The 16,080-nt window shown below is 33.5% G+C and overlaps 2 protein-coding genes, 27 non-coding genes and 1 pseudogene across 30 annotated transcripts; 15 read left to right on the forward strand and 15 right to left on the reverse strand.

The window, feature by feature from the left end:
* Nucleotides 1-360: 360 nt before the first annotated feature.
* On the forward strand, nucleotides 361-728 carry Y43D4A.1 (Transporter; the record flags this gene model as incomplete). Its single annotated transcript, NM_070582.2, has 3 exons — nucleotides 361-531; nucleotides 582-669; nucleotides 712-728. The coding sequence occupies 3 exons, from the start codon at nucleotides 361-363 to the stop codon at nucleotides 726-728; spliced, it is 276 nt and encodes a 91-aa protein (NP_502983.2).
* Nucleotides 729-1,396: 668 nt separating this feature from the next.
* Y43D4A.2 (glucuronosyltransferase) lies at nucleotides 1,397-12,402 on the reverse strand (the record flags this gene model as incomplete). Its single annotated transcript, NM_070583.4, has 3 exons — nucleotides 12,222-12,402; nucleotides 2,555-2,687; nucleotides 1,397-1,689 (listed from the first exon to the last, which is right to left on the reverse strand). The coding sequence occupies exons 1-3, from the start codon at nucleotides 12,249-12,251 to the stop codon at nucleotides 1,397-1,399; spliced, it is 456 nt and encodes a 151-aa protein (NP_502984.3). The 5' UTR covers nucleotides 12,252-12,402.
* Nucleotides 1,846-1,866, reverse strand: 21ur-15147. Its single transcript, NR_067454.1, has one exon.
* On the reverse strand, nucleotides 2,016-2,036 carry 21ur-2101. Its single transcript, NR_067455.1, has one exon.
* Nucleotides 2,166-2,186, forward strand: 21ur-4151. Its single transcript, NR_067456.1, has one exon.
* Nucleotides 2,394-2,414, forward strand: 21ur-2656. The gene has a single exon (NR_067457.1).
* On the forward strand, nucleotides 2,547-2,567 carry 21ur-9322. Its single transcript, NR_067458.1, has one exon.
* On the reverse strand, nucleotides 4,054-4,074 carry 21ur-1627. The gene has a single exon (NR_067459.1).
* Nucleotides 4,237-4,257, reverse strand: 21ur-2339. The gene has a single exon (NR_067460.1).
* 21ur-7614 lies at nucleotides 4,238-4,258 on the reverse strand. Its single transcript, NR_067461.1, has one exon.
* On the reverse strand, nucleotides 4,362-4,382 carry 21ur-9337. Its single transcript, NR_067462.1, has one exon.
* Nucleotides 4,412-4,432, forward strand: 21ur-1171. The gene has a single exon (NR_067463.1).
* On the reverse strand, nucleotides 4,868-4,888 carry 21ur-11301. Its single transcript, NR_067464.1, has one exon.
* 21ur-13908 lies at nucleotides 5,085-5,105 on the forward strand. Its single transcript, NR_067465.1, has one exon.
* On the reverse strand, nucleotides 5,496-5,516 carry 21ur-1893. Its single transcript, NR_067466.1, has one exon.
* On the reverse strand, nucleotides 5,731-5,751 carry 21ur-10573. Its single transcript, NR_067467.1, has one exon.
* On the reverse strand, nucleotides 5,732-5,752 carry 21ur-6841. Its single transcript, NR_067468.1, has one exon.
* On the reverse strand, nucleotides 6,182-6,202 carry 21ur-784. The gene has a single exon (NR_067469.1).
* On the forward strand, nucleotides 6,536-6,556 carry 21ur-6194. The gene has a single exon (NR_067470.1).
* 21ur-5595 lies at nucleotides 7,700-7,720 on the forward strand. The gene has a single exon (NR_067471.1).
* 21ur-11139 lies at nucleotides 7,705-7,725 on the forward strand. Its single transcript, NR_067472.1, has one exon.
* Nucleotides 7,773-7,793, forward strand: 21ur-6249. The gene has a single exon (NR_067473.1).
* 21ur-7273 lies at nucleotides 7,774-7,794 on the forward strand. The gene has a single exon (NR_067474.1).
* Nucleotides 7,779-7,799, forward strand: 21ur-12808. The gene has a single exon (NR_067475.1).
* 21ur-8706 lies at nucleotides 7,930-7,950 on the forward strand. Its single transcript, NR_067476.1, has one exon.
* On the reverse strand, nucleotides 8,030-8,050 carry 21ur-10340. Its single transcript, NR_067477.1, has one exon.
* 21ur-7681 lies at nucleotides 8,183-8,203 on the forward strand. The gene has a single exon (NR_067478.1).
* On the forward strand, nucleotides 11,285-11,305 carry 21ur-7419. Its single transcript, NR_067479.1, has one exon.
* Nucleotides 12,403-12,488: 86 nt separating the features above from the next.
* Nucleotides 12,489-12,615, reverse strand: Y43D4A.162. Its single transcript, NR_067480.1, has one exon. It is a non-coding gene; the product is annotated as an Unclassified non-coding RNA Y43D4A.162 (non-coding RNA).
* Nucleotides 12,616-14,950: 2,335 nt separating this feature from the next.
* On the reverse strand, nucleotides 14,951-15,300 carry Y43D4A.10 (annotated as a pseudogene). Its single transcript has one exon. A coding segment is annotated over exon 1 (350 nt).
* Between the last annotated feature and the right edge of the window lie 780 nt (nucleotides 15,301-16,080).

The raw sequence follows: 16,080 nt of genomic DNA on the forward strand, positions 1-16,080 counted from the left end.
AAGTGTATCAATCAAAAAATATGATTCATATCCACAACGTCTTACAGGGTTTTCAAGCCAAGTAAGATGAAAATATTTTGTGCAAAGTGTTAGGCACAGTCACGTTGTTCCAATGCCCTTTTTAAGTTGAGAAATAGACTGGACGCGATGAAAATGATTTAAATAACTTTGAAATTCAGCGTGTGAACTTGCAAAATTTGAATAATACGTGGAAAAACTATCTCTATATAATCCCCGGAAATATCCAAATTAATTCATTCTTACACTTTCTACTTGTTTTTCTATACACACGGGATCGTTGTCGTCATGCTACCGATTTGTGTGATTATATTGTAAAAGTATTCGTGAAATATAGAAGCGATGAACGTGTTATCGGAAAGAATGACGTCGCCAACGCAACGGAGATCACCTTCCGACTCGTCGGCTGCAGAAGATCAGCGAATTGCGACAACTATTGTCAGGGACTCGGGAAGTTCGAAAGAGATTGAGGAGAGCCAAGCGGATCCGTGCAGAGGAGCATGGGGAAATCAGGTAAACTTTTGAAAGAATTATGAGAAAGGTCTAATGGAAGCTTTTTACAGATTGAGTTTCTACTTTCCACATTAGGAATGGCTGTTGGACTTGGAAATATCTGGAGATTTCCGACGAGAGCTTATAATAATGGAGGATGTAAGTTATCAGTATCAGTGTGAAGCAAAACATGAGTTTTAGCGGCTTTCCTGGAATAGGCTTAATGGCTGTCCAATACTTTTGTGTATTCGGGCCTGTGGCCCTCAATCCGGATTACCTGACCTTTTCAAAAACATACGTAGTTATGGAAACATACGTCTCATAGAAGGCCTCCAGCCTGCTCTGCTGGGAGTAGGGATAGAAAAGGTTTAAAGTTTCTAAGAGTAAGAAGGATTTTTTGGGTTTGAGTGAAAAACAATAGCATTGCAGGCCTCCAGCCTGCCCTGCTGGAAGTGAGGTTTAAAGTGACCAAAATGTCCGAGAAGTGCGGTCCTCAATAGGATTAGAGAAAAAGTAAAAATTTCGAAAAATCTTTAAAATTGAACTTTCCTCACGTTATTAAAATAAGAAATGAAAATTATCGAATTCATCCCCAAAAATAGAGAGAGAGAGTGTGATAGAAAAGTTTTTCACGTTTAATCCATCTTTTTAATTTTGCTAAATTTGAATGATGGCCTACATTTTGGAAAATGGACCAATTTTTTTCAAAATAGTTTCAAAAAATTGGTAATACAAAGTTCTCTCTTGCGCACAAATTGGAACCAACTGACACAAATCTGCATGTTTGGGACTGAAAAATATAAAACTCTTCAGTACAAAGAAAATATTCAATTTTCGCGGTCTCCAGAAACCCGCGCAAATCAGTGTTCTTTAAGCCTTACTAGCCTTACATTCTATATAATTCCAAACCACTCACTCTCCACGATCTGACTCCCGGAATAATTTCCTTTGCCACCTTGAAATCTTCATCTCCAATATAACTGAACAAGAAATCTCCCATCAAAAAATGAAGAATATTCATAAATCTTTGCCAAATTGTCATTCTTTCTCCATGAGTTGATTGAGTTCCAGGTAAATAACTTGGGGCGATTGGTTGACCAATTGCTTTTGAAACATGATCAAGGCGACTGCAAGAGAGAACTGCCACGTGAGCACGGATTTTAATGGCTTCGAAGAGGGCTGAAATAGGTTTTATGTGAAAAGTTAAACGATGAAGCTGGAAGGATTTATATTAATACTTTTCAAACTACTCAAAGATTTGGTGAATATTTCGTAAGTGGTAACGATGTGAAAATGGGGTTCGTTCTAGTTACAAAAATATATTTTTAAAATAATTAGCACTTGATCAGATTTTGAAAATGTTGAATGTAAAAACCGAAAATACTTATGAACAATTAGAAACATTTGTGTACTAAATTTTTAAAAATTTTAAACTAGTTTTTATTTTGAAAAATAGAAAAAAAGCTTAATGGTGGGAAAATGATTATATTTTTTAAATACAACAATTTCGAAATAATCTGGGGGCATTAGAGTCATAAAGTAACACTCTTATTTACAAACAGTTTGAAACATTTGTGAATTTTTTTCGAAATTCAGAAAAATTTAATTGCTGTTTCTGATTTTTTTGAACAACTATTCAAAAGTTTGTTATTCGATATACTGTGTAGTAACTGTGTGTAGGTGGAAAAATGGGTATATGTTTACTTTCAAAACAAAATTCAAAACAATTAATATATTTGAAATGGATTAAATAAAATGAACCAAAATCATCCTAAAATAAACGTTTTGAAATAGGTGCAATCTAATTTTAATTTTGAAAAATCACAGAAAAATATTACAGTTTCAAATATATTTCAACATCAATTGGAAAAATGTGAAATTATTAGAGGAATGATTATGTTAGCATCAAAATTGCGTCCACATCTGCATTGATTTAGATTCTTTTAAACAAATATGGGCTTAATATTTTAATATTTTGAAAATTCGCACTGTTTCAGGTTTGAAATAAATGCCATTTGATGCAAAACATGCTTTGATCACTCACCATTTGCACACGTATCAAATGGTTCTGTGATTGCCAGGTCAAAATTCTCTGCTCTCAACCTCTCAATAAGCTCCTTATCCTCCAAAACTTTTCTGCACTGGGAAGCGAAAATGGCTGACATTGCGGGAGCGTGCTGGAAATTATACACTATTGAGTTATTGGGAATTTCAATTTTAAGAAACTAAAATTAAAAGTCAAGCGCGCTAGGCTTCGCAGTAGATTAAGTTGGTAAACTGGGGAAAATTTGGATCTTTTGTAACCAAAATTGACTGAGCCATGGCCATTTGAAGATAATATTTTTTCTGGGTCTTTTTTAAGTGTATTCGGGCCTGTGGCACTCATCCTGATTTATTGGGCTTAGAGTATGTTTAACGATTGTCCAACACTTCTATGTGTATTCGGGACTGCGGCCCTCAATCCGGATTAACTGGCCTTTTCAAAAACAGACGTAGTCTCATAGGAGGCCTCCGGCCTGCTCTGCTGGGAGTAGGGATAGAAAAGGTTTAAAGTTTCTAAGAGTAAGAAGGCGGCGCTAATCCCTGATTTTTGGGTTTGAGTGAAATACAATAGCATCGCAGGCCTCCGGCCTGCCCAGCTGGAAGTGAGGTTAAAATTTTCGAATAGTGCGGTCCAAATCTCAAAATTTTGATTAACCATCACTATAACTCAATTTTGTGCCATTTTACAAAACTTTTGTAGACCAATAGTTTTTGTCAAAATTGCACTGCCAAATTTTTTACGTGTGCGGCAAAGTTCAAAATTTGCCGAGCTCGGCAATTTTGGCAAATTTGCCGCACACCCCTGGTGCGATTTTCAATAGGATTAGAATAAAGTAAAAATCTCGAAAAATCTTAAAAATTAAATTCTCCTCACATTATAAAAATAAGAAATGAAATTGATCATTTTCCTCTCATAAATAGAGAGAGAGAGTGGTAGGAAAGTTTTTCACGTTTAATCCATCCATTTAATTTTGCAAAATTTAAATGATGGCCTACATTTTGGAAAGTTGGTCAATTTTTTTCAAAATAGTTTCAAAAAATTGGTAATTCGAAGTTCTCTCTTGTGCTCAAATTGGAACCAAATGTCAGAAAAACTGCTCGTATGGGATTGAAAAATATAAAACTCTTCAGTACAAAGAAAATATTCAATTTTCGCGGTCTCCAGAAACCCGCGCAAATCAGTGTTCTACCCTTCCCAAAACCAATCCCCTCAATAATGACCATGGTGGGGCAACTATTTTTGAGGAATTCGCACTTATTGAACGCAAAAGCGCCAGCTATGAGCCAAGTTATTAAAGCTCAAAGTTTGTACATTTTTGTCGGACACTCACGTGTCGAAAAGTTGACCCTATTTTTTATTTCTGTCAAGAATGCAATTTCAGGATTTAATATAGGAAAAGGCAGAACATACTGAAACAGTTCCATGTCTCTGGAAACACGGCAGATGTCGGACGCAGCGTTTTCGAGAAATTCAGTTTCTGTTAAACCAATAAAATGTTTGTTTTCCCTGAGAAAGCGTTAGTGCGCGTAAAAGCTAACCACAAATTTGTAAAGAACATGAAACAGTATTTTATCATAATTATTTCGAGTTCAGGTAGCATCGAAAAAAGATTCAATAAAGTTTAAAAAGTTTGAATTTTAATCGTTAAAATGTTAACGACCGTTCAGTATCTATTTTAAAATTTATTTTGAATGGACATCAAAATTCATCCTACAATTTCAGTTTCTTTTTGACAATAAACTGAAAATGTATCGAAAAAATGGATCATAAATCAAGAACTATCAGAAACAACAAAAAAAAAATTTAAAACACGGTTTCATGACTACTATCAAAATAAAACACCATATTTGGTTTTAATATCTATACAAAACTGCCGACTTTTTTCTTTAAAACGTCACAAAAAAGGTGAGTTAACTTTTCTTGAATAAATTATGACATCTAATACAAATTCAGTACTGTATATTCGAATAGCTTTCTGCACTATTTTCGTGGAATCAAACCAATTTTTTGTTACGCAAATTGAAGCAACGTCCGACATCTGCCGGGTCATGCCCTCACAAAAGCAGAACCCGGTAGATGTCGGCCGCAGTAGAAAGTTCTTTTTATTAGAAAAAATGCAGATTTTTTGGAATTTAAAACATTTCGGAAAACTTTAAAGTTTCAAGTTTTGAAACCGTTCTGCCGCCTGCATGCAAGCTCTATATTTTTCAATGACAATCAGTTCTTAACGAACTGAAAACGTGCCAAAAACGTTTAAATTGAACATACCCAGTTTGTGAAACACCACTATATGTATAATTACAAATTGGAAAACAATGCCAGAAAACAGAAAAACTGAAACACTGAATCCTGTTTGTCGAATAAGCAGTATATGAAACAGTAATTTTTAAAGGGAATTTTTGAAATCCCAACTAAACTCTTGTTTCTGTTAATTGCTGAAACAAAATAGCGTTTTCTTTTTTCGAAAAATGTAAAAAGGTTTTCTGTTCTAACTTTATCTGAAATTTTCAGATTTACAAAAAAAGTATAATTTTAAAAAATAAGGACACAGCAAAAATTGATTGATTCGAATTTTGGAACAAAAAACTTCTCAAAAACAAATTCTGACACTTTTTTGTCGGCGATCGGCCAATCTTTTAGAAACACATATGAGTTTCAAACATTCTTCAATTTTTTGAGAAATTTGTGAGAATTAAATGAAATTTTGGCTAATGTGACACGGATAACTACAATTGTTTTTTAATTTTAAGCCGTCATAAAAGTTTCGTGAGAATTTTAGTTGTTCCTTGTAAATTTCACACGTTTGATTTGTTAATGTATTCTATCCACAAAAATTGTATGTTTAAAAAAATTTCACTATTTCATGTAGTTTTTTTTTAAAGTATTTTTGGCATTGAAACACCTGATAACTTTGCTTATTTTTAGTTCTGAATGTAAGTTTTATATATTCTGAAAGCGGTGAGTGCGGATAAAAGTTAATCACTAATTTATGAAGAACATGAAGCAGTACGTTATCATAATTATTTCAAGTTCAGGTAGCCATCAGAATGTTGGGCTGTTTTTCTTTTTGTTTCCGGCTGGTAGGGCCAGCTGACAGCCAACTGATAAATTTTCGTCGGCCAAGTTTGAATTTTATTCGTTAAAAAGTTAACTACCGTTCAGTAACTATTTTAAAATTAATTTGAAATAGAAATCAAATTCATCCTACATTTTCTGTTTCTTTTTGACAATAAACTGAAAATGTATCGAAAAATTAAAGAAACAAAAAACGATTTAATTTAAAATTATTAAAATAAAATAAATTTGAGGAACTTTTTCAGAAATGGATCAAAATTGAAGCAGTGGGTTCTGCCCTATATAAAAGCAAAACCCGGTAAATCTCGGCCGCAGTGGAAAAACTTGTTTTATTAGAAAAAAATAAAGATTTTTTTGGAATTGGAAAAGTCTTGGCAAACGGTAAAGTTGCAACTTTTGAGTAATTTTGTTTAAAATTCATGTTATGTTTCCCACAAATCTTTTTGTAGGATCTCCATGGGTGACAGGCACGGTTTCAGGACCTGGCGCCTACCTGCCTACGGCAACTGTTTTGGCGCCTGCATGGAAGCTTTATCTGTTTGAACAGTTTGCGAAAAAGTTTACCATTGTTTAATGACCAATTAAAATTTACCTTCATTTGAGAAATGTATGAAACAGATTTTTTTTATTTGAAAAAAAATCAATTTGTTCATGACGTAATCCATTACAACTCCACACTTCAGGAAATGCGGGGGAAATTTAGGTGATAATAATTTTTGGCAGGTGATTTTGATATTTCAGCTTTTCAGAAACCAAAAAGTACATACATACATTAAAACTTGTGAAATCGTAGAGATTGGTGCCAAATAATCGTCCCAAACGCAAGACAGAAACTCCAGTTGTTTCGGAAATAAACATTACCGTTTCACTAGCATTTCATCAATATGGGTGATTTTGAAAAACTGATAGCAATTTCGAACACGTACTGTATATTCTCTATTAGTGCTGCATCTCCAGTAGTACTGCAGTCTCTTATAGTGCTGCACCCCCCCCCCCCCCCCCCCCTTCTTCTATTGCAAGAGTCACTCAATAGTTTTGACATTTTGGGGAGTGTTTTTGTATATTTTCGAATATTTCTAGTTTATTTACAAACATAATTGAATTATTGGGTCATTTTTGTTACAAAATTTCACAATTTTAATGGATTACTGCTTAAAAGATGAGCATTTGTGACAAAAAACTAGTGATCTCCAATTGAAAATAGCCGTTCGAAAATTAGTGCTGCAGTAGTATTGCAGTCTCTAATAGTGCTGCACTAAAAAAGGGCCTGGAGATTAGTGCTGCATGCAGTACTAATAGAGAATATACGGTATGATCCAATACTGTCTTTTTTGACGGTTGGAGTGCTCAGCTGGATGGGAATTCCTTTTGTGTATCAGGCAATGGTTGGAGGATGTTCCATGTTTGGTGAGGACAGCGTTTTTTTAAATAGTGATAATTAGAACAATATTATCAAAATATATAAACTGGCATGTGAAACGTGGCTTATTTTTTATTTTGTTTTTTATTTAAGCTCCTCCCATTCTTGACCTTTCGTTGAAATTTTCATTTATTAGTTCTTTAAAAAAAATGGGAGGAGCTTGAATAAAAAACAAAATAAAAAATAAGCCACGTTTCACATGACAGTTTATATATTTTGATAATGAAACTGTTTTTAAATTTTCTAAAAACGTGCCCCGACTAGCAAATAAAAAAAGTTGTTATTGTATATTAGGTGACATACATTTTTAAGTAATATTATGAACATCAAAGTAGCAAAAAAAAGTGATTGTAAACTGATAAAAGTCTAATTTAATGTGTTTATTTCAATTTTTGTGGAACTGTGTTTGTAACAGTTTTAAGAATTTTCTCAAATTCTTTGGTTATATCACAAATTGAGTCATTAAAACAAAGTGCTGAAACATGGTTCAAGCTTTTTTTTTTTGGAAAAAAAATTATGTGCACCGATTTCAGGCATTATACATTAGTTCCCGTTAGAGATACACTCCTTTAATATAAAATTCAAAAACTCTATATATTTTCAACTGTTTCATGTTGCCATTTTGAAGAACCAAAAATTTAAAATTTTACTTCATTCTGAGTCGAAAAAAAAGCGATACAATTTCAAACTGTTGTTGTATATTTCGGCCGTGATTGCATATAATTTTGTTTGTTTTCCTCTGAATTTCCTACAAACCAAGATTTGCATGACCAACGGAATTCGAAGACGCTGATAGGTCATTGAAATTTATTCCCAGAACTTAAAAATTCTCACTGTTTTACCTTGTTTATTTTTATGGTTCATTCTGAATATTTTCTGCTTTTAAGAATGGTACAATTTCAATACTCAGTTCAGTTCATATCCTAAGCCTAAGACTTAGCCTAAGCCTAATCTTAAGTCTAAGCCTAATCCTAAACCTATGTCTAAGCCTTATAATTCCAGCGGATTTCAAATACATTTTTTGTTTTTTTTCCAGATAATATGAAACAAAAATTTTTAAAACGGAAATTATGATTTTTTAATCGATACAATTTCAAATTTTTGTTATGTACCCGGTTTGTTTTTTCTAATGTTTTCAAATAAAATTTCCCATGTTCATTTTTGTATGTTTTAGTTGAAAAAGGTAAAGGTGAAAAAACTGGGCAAATACTCTTTTACTACCTCATCTTTTACTACGTTGCTCTTTTACTACGGTTAGCTCTTTTACTACGGCCGTATTTTTTACTACATTTTCCAATTTCGATTTTTTACTACGAAATGAATCTTTTACTACGGTCGTTTTTTTTACTACGGTTTCCGAATTTGATTTTTTACTACGATTCGTATCTTTTACTGCGATTAACGATTTTTTACTACCTAATGAAAAAAAGAATATCAAAAGTTGGAATTTGAAAGTTACCTTGTAGCAGATTTTAGGTATAATTACAATTTCATTCTGAAATCAACATGAAAGTTTCATAGCTGTGATCTTTTTCCAACTTTTGAAATATACTACTGTCTGAGCGGTTTTTAACTGAATCCGACGATATCATAACGGGAAAATGAAATTACTCCGGAATTTTTTCAATTTCGATTTGTCAATAACGAAAACGACGAAAAAGTTACGTTTAAAGCCGGAAAATGGGATTTTGATACGAAAAATTATTTTAAAAATATACTTTTTATATACACTCTTGGAAAAATAAGAACTGTAGTGGTTTTTGAGAAAAACATTTTAGGCCCAAAATTTAATTTCAAATGTTTCATTTCTGTATCTCGTATCAACATGCATGTACAATTTTCTAGAAATTTCAGGTCAAGGGAAGGTTTTCACTGGACAACAACGTTTATACGCAGGATATTATTTACAGGCACATTCTTTTTTTCCAGTAGAAATAACTACAAGAAGGGCCATATAGTTGTTGATAAGGAGAGTTGACAAAGTTTTCAGAACTAAATATCTGAAAAAGTAATGGAAGCTTCTTACTTCGTACAGCTCGGTTGGTTTCACATATTCCTTGGCACCGCGGCCGCCACTCGCCTGTTTAGAGAAGTGGTAAAGCGCGCGCTCTTCAGTAGAGTCATTGCTGGTTCGAATCTGGATCCATTCAGATTTTTTTTTCAAATAGTCTGCACGGGAAAAGTGTTCCTTATCTTAAGCTTAACAAGTTTGCGATTGATTAATTTTTCACATTCCCTCTGTCCGAAAAGATATGTGGGTATATAGAGCCCTACTTGTCGAGTTTCTTATTATTATGCCAAATCACAAAGTTGACAGGAATGTTTTCAAAAACGACAGATTGAGAATTTTTCTACAATAACTGATTAGTGCCTAATAAGGTTTCAAAATAGTTTTGTTTGGAAAATTTTCATAAATTTCATTTTCCCGTTATGATATCGTCGGATTCAGTTAAAAACCGCTCAGACAGTAGTATATTTTAAAAAATGAAAAAAGAACACAGCTATGAAACTTTCATGTTGATTTCAGAATGAAATTGTAATTATACCTAAAATCTGCTACAAGGTAACTTTCAAATTCCAACTTTTGATATTCTTTTTTTCATTAGGTAGTAAAAAATCGTTAATCGTAGTAAAAGATACGAATCGTAGTAAAAAATCAAATTCGGAAACCGTAGTAAAAAAAACGACCGTAGTAAAAGATTCATTTCGTAGTAAAAAATCAAATTCGGAAACCGTAGTAAAAAAAACGACCGTAGTAAAAGATTCATTTCGTAGTAAAAAATCAAATTCGGAAACCGTAGTAAAAAAAACGACCGTAGTAAAAGATTCATTTCGTAGTAAAAAATCAAATTCGGAAACCGTAGTAAAAAAAACGACCGTAGTAAAAGATTCATTTCGTAGTAAAAAATCGAAATTGGAAAATGTAGTAAAAAATACGGCCGTAGTAAAAGATACATTTCGTAGTAAAAAATCGAAATTGGAAACCGTAGTAAAAAAAACGACCGTAGTAAAAGATGTAGTAAAAAATCAAATTCGGAAACCGTAGTAAAAAAAACGACCGTAGTAAAAGATTCATTTCGTAGTAAAAAATCGAAATTGGAAAATGTAGTAAAAAATACGGCCGTAGTAAAAGATACATTTCGTAGTAAAAAATCGAAATTGGAAACCGTAGTAAAAAATACGGCCGTAGTAAAAGATACATTTCGTAGTAAAAAATCGAAATTGGAAAATGTAGTAAAAAATACGGCCGTAGTAAAAGATACATTTCGTAGTAAAAAATCGAAATTGGAAAATGTAGTAAAAAATACGGCCGTAGTAAAAGATACATTTCGTAGTAAAAAATCGAAATTGGAAAATGTAGTAAAAAATACGGCCGTAGTAAAAGATACATTTCGTAGTAAAAAATCGAAATTGGAAAATGTAGTAAAAAATACGGCCGTAGTAAAAGATACATTTCGTAGTAAAAAATCGAAATTGGAAAATGTAGTAAAAAATACGGCCGTAGTAAAAGATACATTTCGTAGTAAAAAATCGAAATTGGAAAATGTAGTAAAAAATACGGCCGTAGTAAAAGATACATTTCGTAGTAAAAAATCGAAATTGGAAAATGTAGTAAAAAATACGGCCGTAGTAAAAGATACATTTCGTAGTAAAAAATCGAAATTGGAAAATGTAGTAAAAAATACGGCCGTAGTAAAAGGAGCAACGTAGTAAAAGATGAGGTAGTAAAAGAGCATTTGCCCAGGTTTTTTCATTCAATTTATTTCATTTCTTGTCATTTTTCACGCTGTCGGTCTCATAACGGAGAAACGAAACAAAAAGTATTTCAAAGGAACCGATCAGCATGTACAATAAATTTCAAAAATATTTCTTTAGAATCAATTTCATCTTTTTTCCTGCATCTCTGTTTTTGTGAGGAATTCAAACTTTTTCAATGGTCGATTTTCAGATTTTTTATTTGACAAGCGGAAAAAAAGATGTTTGCCATTTTTAGTATAACATAAAAAATTTTTTTTTAAATAAATACACATAAAATTATGAATGGGATGAGATGAGAAAAAATTTTGAACGAAATGAAGATGAAAAGTTTTCTTCTGGTTACTGTTAATCTTAAAGGCGCAGCAAAGTTGAATTCACCTCAGGTCTCGACACGAAATGCGAAATTTATAAATTTTATTTTTTTTTATTTCAGATTCAGGAAGGTTAGAAAAACAAAAATGAAATGAACCAATTAATGTTCTGAACTACTTTTTTAAAAAATTCAAAAACTAACTCATGGGCAATCTTTGTTCTCGCAATTGTTCAAATATATGAAAGAATATATCAAAGAGGTTACAGAACTTTTGAAAGAAATTCGAATGGATACTAAATATTTTATAGTGCAATCTTTCATCGTTGAAATTGTATACTCGTGAGTATGAGAAGTGAAAATAGTGAATAGCCTAATCCGCGGGAAACTAGCCTGCCACGTGATGTTTTTAATTTTAATTGAGATCATGATAGGGTTTCTTTTAGAATCGTCTTTAAAAGTATGGCAAATAAAAACATACACCGTATATCCTCTATTCGTTTTGCACCCCTTTGCTCAACTTTGGCAGCTCACATCTCAGTAGTCGTTTGTTCTATGGAAAAGTTGTCAACTGATAAAATATTTGTTAGATATTTTTCTATAGTATGTAGTTTGTTAATTATTTATATGTTCAAAACAAAATGAGATATGAGCTGTCAAAGTTGAGCAAAGGGGTGCAAAACTAATAGAGGACATACGGCAAATTGTATTATCTCAATAATTGTTTATCCAAGAAATATCAAGTTTTAGAAGCGGACATGTACTAGTAGACCAAGGACACCTCACGGTAAAAAAATAATTGAAGTGGCCGATGACGTTCAAAAAGTGCTAAGGGTGCACCCCACATTATGACTGATTAAATTTATATTTTAAATTATTATAGCAACAAGGATGAAAGGAAAACCATAAAGGACAATCTGTTCCAAAAGCACAGAACACAGCAGATCTGGGAGTGATTTATACGATCTGATGGTGCTCTTACGAAAAAAAAGTTGGCGCCACTCGACATTGATTTTAAAAAATTAAAAAATTAAACGATTCTAAAAGAAAATATAGTTCGAGCATTTTCATTTTGGAAGCTAGATCCACGATTTCTGACTCACCGGTTGATCTACACCTCTGTCGTTTTCCATGGTGATTCAAGTAAAAAAAAATGAAAAGATTGAAAAGAATATTCTAGATGACTGTATGCAAAAATTGAACGACTTCTTCTGTTCCTATCAAAAAAAAAAGAAGGCGGAACGAAACGACCTATCCAAAGAAAAAATATATTGGTCTCCGTGAATTGCAGAAAAGTTGTGTGCTTCTAATGTTGTTCCAATAGAAAAAAGGGGAAAACCACAACAATTCTTATTCTTTTTCTTCCTTCTGAGGCCTTGTTTCTTCTTCGTGTTCGTGAATTGAAATATCAAAATCAAAATATTTTTATGCAGAAGAGCTAAAGCTTTAGACACGGAAAAGAAGAGAGGGGGAACCAAGAGGTGCCAATAATCGGAGGAAGAGATGCTATACCACTTCTCGTTTTTTAATGTTTTTTATGATTTCTGGGGTAGTCTTTCTTCACTATTTTTCCAATAATTTATGGGTTTCTTCGAACACCACCTCGTTAAATGCAAAATGGCACATTAAATCATGTCAGGAGATGAGCCGGGGGTATGAGAAACTGGAATAAAAGTCTACGATAACAAAAATTACAAAGTTCCAAAAGTTTGTGAAGAAAAAAAAAGAAGTACAATGTATCTTTTGTTTCATTACATAAACATTTTGGAGGTCTCTGTTTTTTTTTCATAAAGCCTGGAGATAGTTTCATTTGTTGCACCAACATCATCCTTTGAATATTTGCTTGGTAATTATTTTCAAACTTGTTAGCCAGTTAGAATTTCAAATAATTATTTTTGAAATACATATAGTACCCCTAACGGTGTGCTAAAATTGCTGTTCGGCGATTGCAATTCAATTTTGATGTTTATTAAAATTACTGACTGCCAAAACTTTTAATTTGCAAGATTTTGAAACATTTATCTGTATTTTGTGGCAGAATTATAATAATATTACTAAAATTATAGGGTAAGTTTTGACCATATTCGAAATATAGCAAGTTTAAAGAATTTGTTGCCAAGATTTCCTGCAATCTGCAATTTCAGCACAGCCAAAATTGTCCATTGCCAAAAATTTCAGATTGTCGCGCTCCCAGCTTAATATGTATTTTAACTAAATAACGAGGTCACTGATTTTATCCAATTTTGGGATCTTTATGGCAAGAATACAAGTACAGTACCCTGCATTTCTACGATCGAGTTAAAAAAGTCTGCCAAAAAAGTGTACACTTAAAGCATTATCGCTCGCTGTTTCGCAGTGTTATCATTTTTTTTTGCTGAAAAGATTTGTCCCACATTTTACACTGAAAATAAAGTATATGCACAGATTTTTTAAAAGTAAGACTCAACTTTTTAAATCTATGCAAGCGTCACGTTTTATTATTTTCAGTGTAGGTTTTAAAATAAAAAAAACAAGAGAAAAAAAAGAAATTTGCTAAACGGAGATGTGCAGTAACTACTGTACGCACAGGCGTACACTCTTTTGAAAAATCAAGACCGACACCGTGTTCTTCTCTTATTTCTCAATTTTTTTTTTGCATTAGGGTAACAACACGTCCCATCCTTTAACAATAATGGGAAGTGCCTTCAGAGAAAAAAAAGTCAAGTCATGTAAGTCGAAAGATGGTTTCAGATAATAGTTGTTGAACTTTGGTATATGTTTCTATATTTAATTCTGAAAAAAATGAGTGAATTTTGAATAAAGTGAATAAAATTTTTAGTTTCCAGATTTATGCTCATTTTAAGCTTTCTGTAGAATTATCAAGAAATCTTCCAAAAATACTCTATATGAACATCTTATTAACATTTTTGAATATTTTTTCTCAAGAGCTTAATACTTGAAGACACGAACCTGCGAACTTTCTTGTTGCATCAACCGCTTCCTTGTCCATCTTGGAAACTTAATTTGACCTTGAAATTTTTGAATCCACGAAATAACACGAAGAAGCACTATGAACATCTTCATTGGGCCCAGGTAATAATTTTATGAATTGAGAAAAAAAAAGTGGAGGTGTGATGACTTGCTTTCCCGATGAATTCATTAAAAATTCACAAATTCACGAACACGATACGTTTACTTATTCATATTTTTTCGAAAGTTATCACAATTTTTTTCCTGTTTTCCGTAACCCTGTCTGTTGAGACTTAAGAGTTCCGTGCACATTGAGTTGGTGTTTTGAAATAATTTTGAGAAAGGAGATAGGGAAGTTATGTGTATTGTGGGTCTCTCTGAAAATTTTTTCTGTCGGTTATTTGTGTGAAAGTACAAGGTTACCAATATACCGGAATAATGCTAAAGTAAATGCTAGCCTACTTTCACAAAACTTTTCGCTAGCTTCTACTTCAGCTATAATAACTCAACAACCATGGCTTCCTTAACTTGATTAAAAAGCAAACATTTGAAATATTTAAATTGATAGTTCGGAGACTAGTTTAAGAACTCAAGGCAGTTTTCAATTTAAAAATGGAATGACATACGCTGCCAAAGTGCATTTGTTTCAATTTCTAAATCAGCTGATAATGATTTCCACTGATAAGAAAGTCTCATTGTTCTTTTTTCGATATTTTCATCTTCAAAAGTACCCACTTTCTTTAAAATGCGTCGTTCCTTCTATGCGTCTTCAACAGAAAACGTAATTCTCGGGTCGCTGCGCTCCCCCGAGAAAAGGTTTTCCCTTGTTCCTGGCTCCGTTCGAGAGAAATAAGGTACGAGAAAAGGAGAAAATTGAGTTACAGAATTTATGGGCTTTGCGTGTGGTACAGGTCGTGACAAAAGTAGAAAATTAAGGGCAGTAAGGCGCCAGGCGCCCAACTTGAACGATATGAGGGCCACGAACGGTATAAATTGGGGAAATTTAATGTGCTGACTTCGTCGTGAAGAGCCCGATCGTTCGATGTTGCCGACATGATGTTGACTGTGCAGGAGCTGCTGGTGTTGCTGATGGAGCCGACTGTGCTGAAGTACGTGCTGCAAAAACGAAAAAGGACGGACCGAAAGTACTTATTATTGGTTAAGGTGGCAAAAGAGGTAAAATGGTAAACCAACGTGAATCGATAATCCTGGCAACTCCTGTAGATCTGATACTTGAAGCTCGTCTGCTGCCCAAACAAGGATCGTCGCTTCTCAACCCTGCTCCTCGAACTCTTCTGTTTTCGCGTTCCACCCACGTGCGAACAATTCGAAATTTCCCTAAATCCTTGACAAGAGCCCGCGAGATCTTTCACTGCCGCTCTCCGTTATGTCTCCTGAATACCTAAAAATGGCGAACTGATCTGAAAACAAATTATGTTAATAAGGATAGTTTATAGTTTGGGGATTATGGCCGTTTCCCATTTAAAAGACCCCGAAAAAGAACTACCTGTATTCTGTTATGAAGTAATCTCGCGACTCGTGGCCGACCGCGGTTTTCTAAACTCCGTTAGTTATCCTTTCCTTATCCAAGTCTTATCCGAAACTTGAAAACTTGTTCTTGTTGGCTCGCTGGATTCCTTCCCTGCCGTTCCAATGTCACCCTTGATACCTCTAGGGAATTTCCTGTAAACCTTCAACGCCTGCAAATCGCCAAAATTAACCTTTAAGGATATCAATTTTTGGTCGCTATTAACAAATTTTTAAACCTTTCCTGCCACCGCCAAAAAAGACTGACAGATTACTCCTGCAATTGTTTCGGAGGAATCCTGCCTGTCTACTCTGGTGGAATTGCGGAATTTTAAGAATAAGTTACCTGTACTCGTGTTTGTCAACCTACCCACAATAGCTCGGTGTTAGAACCGCCGCTAGAATAGTGAATATAGCATAGCAAATATCAGTCGAGGGGTGGGTGGGCGGGAACTCACACGTAGAATGAGGAGAAACAGGCGCCGC

The sequence above is a fragment of the Caenorhabditis elegans genome, chromosome IV (genome assembly GCF_000002985.6).
Source record: "Caenorhabditis elegans chromosome IV".
Lineage (NCBI taxonomy): Eukaryota > Metazoa > Nematoda > Chromadorea > Rhabditida > Rhabditidae > Caenorhabditis > Caenorhabditis elegans.